The sequence below is a fragment of the Olea europaea genome, chromosome 7 (genome assembly GCF_002742605.1).
Source record: "Olea europaea var. sylvestris chromosome 7, O_europaea_v1, whole genome shotgun sequence".
Lineage (NCBI taxonomy): Eukaryota > Viridiplantae > Streptophyta > Magnoliopsida > Lamiales > Oleaceae > Olea > Olea europaea.
Genome location: NC_036243.1, coordinates 26439865 through 26445657, shown reverse-complemented (window position 1 = coordinate 26445657; position 5793 = coordinate 26439865). Strand labels below are relative to the sequence as shown.

At 38.4% G+C, this 5793-nt stretch overlaps 1 protein-coding gene across 1 annotated transcript; it reads right to left on the bottom strand.

The window, feature by feature from the left end:
- Positions 1–3409: 3409 nt before the first annotated feature.
- LOC111398129 (protein FAR-RED ELONGATED HYPOCOTYL 3-like) lies at positions 3410–4815 on the bottom strand. Its single transcript, XM_023025080.1, has 4 exons — positions 4506–4815; positions 4233–4418; positions 3767–4038; positions 3410–3637 (listed from the first exon to the last, which is right to left on the bottom strand). Exons 1-4 carry the CDS (start codon positions 4813–4815, stop codon positions 3410–3412), a joined length of 996 nt encoding a protein of 331 aa, XP_022880848.1.
- Positions 4816–5793: the final 978 nt, after the last annotated feature.

The following is a 5793-nucleotide window of genomic DNA, read 5'->3' as shown; positions in this document are numbered from 1 at the left end:
AACTCATCCGAGAAGTCATTTGGGAGGATATAAAATGACCAAAAGTGCAACTAAGTACTTTTTTTGAGTCACGCTACACATACAGAAAGTCGTCTTACAGAGACTATACAAAAAAATGACTGAAAAAAAAACATCCCTCATCCCTCATTTCATTCTCCTTACCATCTCCGTTTGAAATTGGGAACCTAAGAATGACCCACTTCATCTCCTCCGACGCCCACTTGTAGTCAACCTCTGTCCGATGACAATAAAAGTGCGCACATCTCATGCTGAACCTACAGTCAAATCGCCTCCTTCGTCTTCATCGGAGTCCGCAAACAACGCAATCTTCTTCACCGCCATCACATACACCGCACTCTTCTGCACCTTCGATCGGCGAGTCAGGCCACAAGAGCCAGGTATCTTCACCTCCATCGTGTGGGTCTTCTTCTAAAATTTACCCCGAAGTTGTTAAATACAGAAGTTTGGGGCTTTTTCTGGAATGGCATAATTTACCCCAAATTTGTGAAAAACATAAGCTTCTTTCTTCTTTCCAAGCTGTAAGTGAAGTAACTTTCCTTCCAAACTATAAGTGATATAAGTTCTGGAAAACTATGTTTCCTACCTCTGTTCACAGACGCCCCACTGACCTCGACTAGTAGCAGTCGATCAGTCTACAACAGGCATAAGAGAAGTAAGTTTCTTTTAAAGCTTGTTCAGTATTTCACACTTATATTCTTTGTAAATTCTTATGAGATACTAGTGTAATTGGTCAGATTAGTAGAACCGCTGATGATATTGGTGTTTGATTCGCGTTCAGGATGAGACGGAAGAATGTTGGTGTTTGTCACGCTTGTAGAAGTACAGAACACTTCTTCAATGACTGTCCAGTAAAACAAGGATGTCCATGGTGTCTATGGGGATGGGAGAAATGCTTTGAAGTTGAAAGAAAGACAGATAACTAAGGGCGATTATTTAGAACATGTAGTAATAATTGTGGCTATTTGTTTTGGGTGGAGAATGAAGAATCACATAGTGAATTGAGTACAACGAATGAAGTGGTGAATCCTGCAGCCATAGATGAAGTTGACGAAGATTTGCCAATCATGTTCGATAGCCTAGGTCGAATAGCCGAAAAAGAGATATCGAGATAACGTTGAATGTAACATTCTGCAAGGGAAAGGAAAGTGCAGAAGTGGCTGGAAAGGGCTGAACTTCATAAGTAGCAGGACAATTTTATTGTTTTGTTTGTGTGTGTGTTGGCTGTAGCAGGACAATGTTATGGGTTGTGTGTGTGTGTGTGTCGGCTGTAGTAAATGTGCAGTTTAGATGTGTAAGGCTTCATTTTGCATCTTGAAAGCTTGAATCAAGTATTGATGTGCATTTTGTATGGAAGGCATGAGACTTCCTGTTATTAAAATACGTAGTTGGTGTTGAAAAACTTGTGTAAACTATGATGAATGAATTCTATTTTTCTTCCAAACTGGTCTCTAAATTGTGTATGACATTTTTACTTATCTTGGTCACTGAATTGCAAAGATTGGTTGTTGAAAGAATGTACTGCCAAGTTTTGGTTAGAATCAAGAAAAAAATACATACAGGTTGTTTTCAACTGAACAAGTAGATCATCCCATGGAAGATAACATAAGTAATATCCCAGACATTCTCTGTTTACTTAAAATACAGAATTTCTATTGAACAAAACAATCCAAACCACAACATTGATGACCATTCCATATTATATAAACATATAATTGGATGTTATAAAGGTCCACCAAAATCTGAAAATGAACAATAGTCATACACAATGATAGGAAAATACCCTGGGGGATATCTGAAAATGTTTATCAATACATATGGGATGACATAAAACCAACACACGAATGACAAAAAATTGAGTTACACACATGTTTATAATTTAGGAAGTTCACATGGGATGCTAATACTTCAACCACTCCTGCCCAATTAACGACCAATTTTTGCAATGGCTTTCACTCCCATTTCAATTCCCATACGAGATTTCATCATCATTGTGATTTGACACCACTGGCCGAATACGAGCAAGGTCGTCTGCAATGTGGGAAGGTCTTGGGAAATGAGTTCCACCATGGAGCTGAAAATAAAATGCAGCCATTTCATTATCAGTGGTCATTTAATGTTTTCACCCAAAATGTATAGGAAACAAAGTAAACCTTTACCGAGTAAAACATGGAGCTAAAGTTCCTAACGTATGATACGGCATCAACACATGTTCACCTTGGGAATTGAATATGACATTAGTAGACGACGGAGGGATAAAAGTGGATGACGATAACTGTTGGGCACATACTTGGCTTTGGACATCACCCTGCATCATATGACAACGTTAATGGAACTTGAAGTGAGCATGAAATAAAATTTAATTACATGAAAATCGTAAACTTACTAGCAACAATTGCGAATATGAAAATGGGGTCGGCTGAGAATCATGAAGTTGTCCAGATAACTGAAGGTCCGATGCAGCCTCTTCCATATTAGTACGGCCAATGGCTGGTCTCTTTCCTTTGGATTTAGTCGAAGTAGCCTATACATATACATGGAAAGAAATTAGATTTCGTAGCTAAGCTCCTTATCTATTTGACGAGGTTAGTAAAGCAACTTACCTTAGCCTTCTTTGAAGTGGACTCCAACGCTCTTTTCCTCCGAAGTTTCCTTGGCGCACCCTTTCTATTCGATGTCTTAGGATCTAATACATTCACTCCGCTAGGACTTTGTGATTTATTACATTGGCCTAGTAAATGCATACTTGGTTGGGATAGAACATTACTACCATTACTCGAATTTAAAGACCTCAATTCTGCAGCTTGAGATTTTATCCAATCCTTTACCGCACGAGCCCGCCCTTTGTCATTTGCAGCAAGGTCCGCCAACTCTGAAAATGTCTGACATAGATTATCGTATCAAATTTGTTCTGGAGTACTAGCCAACCCGTCGTAGTTCACCGCAACTCTTGTGTGTGGTATGCTGACGTCTCTCCTCCATCTCCTGACTATATACCTACTGGCATTATCGTGACATCATTACGATCTAATACTGTGATAGCATGCCTACAAATAATTTCTCGGAACTCAAACAAATGGCAGCTGCAAAGAACTTCACGTGTGTCCATTCGAAACGACACAAAATATGTTTTCTTTCTCCTGCCCTCGGGATACACGACAGACTCCCGAATCTCGTACGTTGTCCCAAAAAATCCATCTGAAGCTGCAACGACATCACAATACAGCTTCCCTATGAACTCATCTTTCACTTCCTTGAACTTGGATCCTGTATAAACCGATTGAAATTGGTTTTCCATTTTGAAGGCAGTTGCAAAAGGCACCATTTGAGAGTATGATCTAAAATCAGCCTGGAATTCTTTCTTGACCTTGCTTCGAAGTGCTCTTTCATATTATTCCACAACCTGCTTCAATGAGGTTTTTGAATGTACATATCCATCAAAGAATGCATTCATACTCTCGCTTCGTTGTGTTGTAGATATCCCTGCCCAGAATGTTGTCTTCAGAAAGCACGGTACCCAACGTCTTTTATTATCATACAAGCCTGACAACCAATCATTGTCATGCAATTCGAACTTTTCAACCATCATTCTCCAACCTTCTTCGAATTCATCAATACTCTGGGAATCATATACGAATTCGTGTATAGATGAGAAAATTGAACCTTTGTCAACGTTATAGCCAAACTTTTCTGGCAACTTTTTCATAATATGCCAGAAACACTATCTATGTTTTGTATTTGGAAAAACAATCTCAACCACATTTTGCATGGCTTTATCTTGATCCGTAATTATTCCATGGGAAGGATGGCCATGCATATACTCGAGCCATTTCTTGAATAGCCACACAAACGTACCCGTGTCCTCATTCGACAACAAAACACAACCAAGCAATATTGATTGTCCATGGTGATTAACTCCGACAAAAGGAGCGAAAGACATGTCGTACTTATTTGTAAAATACGTCGTGTTAAAGGTAACAATATCGCCAAACTCTTTGTATACTTGCCGAGATCTGTTATCTGCCCAAAATATATTTTGAAGCCGTAGCTTGTCATCCAAATCCATGCTAAAATAAAATCTCGAACACCGTGCTTGCATCTTTGAAAAGTAGGATTGTAAAGCTGCGCGTCTCGTTCTCCAAGTCGTAACGGTCTCACTTGTTTAATATAGTTGCGACAATCCTTTTCAACATAAGTCATATTCTCGTATTCACCTGCTTCCACAATTGCAGAGTTGTAACTTTTGGGCAATGGAATTCCTGCCATATCATTCAATTCAAGCTTTCTCTTCGCGTTTGCAGTCAATTCTCTATTACATCGAAACAACATCGACTTGGAAGGACTTGTTTTATGATTATGCTCAAGATGGACGGTGTTAATTTTCCATTTCCCAACATTATCTGCAGATGCAGTTATCCTCGCTTTACAATTTGTTTGACTTGTTAGTTGCGGCTTCAAAGTAATGCTTGTGTTACTGCCTCTTCAACCTTCACGGCTACATGTGAATGTGATATATCTAACAACTCCGTCATCACCCTTTTTCGAATTCCTTTTCCTCACGGGAAAGCCGATGACATAAGCATATCTTTTATAGAAATCAAACAACTCTTTTTCCCCATCAAAAATCATACCGACCTCCAGAGCAACTTCTTTATCTTCTCCTAACGGTTCTCTGTCCATACTATTGATATTATCCCCAACTATCTCGTCATCGGACAGCAATAAAGGGTCTTCATTCACATCTTCCATACTTTCACGTGTTGCAACCAAATTGGCTGGACAATATAATAAATTCATTGTTAAGCCAACATGGATGTGATTTCATACATCAAATTTTGTTAAGCAAACAAATGTCTCAAACCATAGCAACGTCAAAGCGATCAATTACAGTGCTTAATAGCCCTAATTTTTTTTTCAACTTTCAAAAATTTCCTTCAGATTAGCATATGGAGGTATATATTTTGTGGCATTCAGTTGCATATGAAGGTTTTCCTAATTTATGGCTTCATGTACGTGTGTGTGTGTGTGTTCATTCCTTTGCATATGAGGGTACATATTCCAACAACATTCATAAAAAATTTTGACAGCATATTACAGTGTGTTCATTCCTGTGGTGTGTGTTCAAAATGACAGGATTATTTTTTTCCCCAAATGTACAAAGAAACGTTCTGTGGTGTGTGTTCAAAAATCACAGCATGAAGATAAATAGAAATTACATTTGGGCAATTACCGTCTCTGGGGCAGGAAATCATCGCTACACTGGAGAAGACAGTGAACTCGCTCGCACCAGTGGAAAGAATGACGGTTGCTCAAACACGGAAAATGCTCCAGCTCCGGTGCTCTTCAGGTCAGAGAAAAAGTGTAGCTTTTTAGTTCTTATTTTGATGGTGAATCGAGAGGTTGTTTAGCAACTAATTTCTCCACTTCAGTTTAGGGCTTCCATTTTGGGATGAAACGAGAGAATTTGGCGGGTTATGAGAGAAAAACCAAAGTTTTCCTTCTTTTCCTCCTGCCATGTCAGCAATTTTTTAAAATTCTGTACAGCTTCTATAAGAAGTCCTCTGTACATCTAGAATTATTGTATTTTTTTTTTCCTTATTTTAGTGCATGCCCAAAAATCATAAAAATCATCAGCAATGATAAAACATATCAATTAATGAAAGGATAAAGATAAGAATGGAATGAGAAAAAACATAGGAACATAGATATTAAAATGAGAAAATTTTGAAGACGTTAAGTACAATTAAATTATGATGCAAATAATAAAACCCGTCA

Bases quoted from the DNA above. Each gene is read 5' to 3' on its own strand.
- LOC111398129 (XM_023025080.1), bottom strand. From the start codon at position 4,815: ATGAATTTATTATATTGTCCAGCCAATTTGGTTGCAACACGTGAAAGT. The intron at 4,039-4,232 runs GTGAATACGAGA...TATTTTGGGCAG, and splicing joins CTCTGCAATTGTGGAAGCAG to ATAACAGATCTCGGCAAGTA. The intron at 3,638-3,766 runs GTTTTTCCAAAT...TATGATTCCCAG, and splicing joins TGCAAAATGTGGTTGAGATT to AGTATTGATGAATTCGAAGA.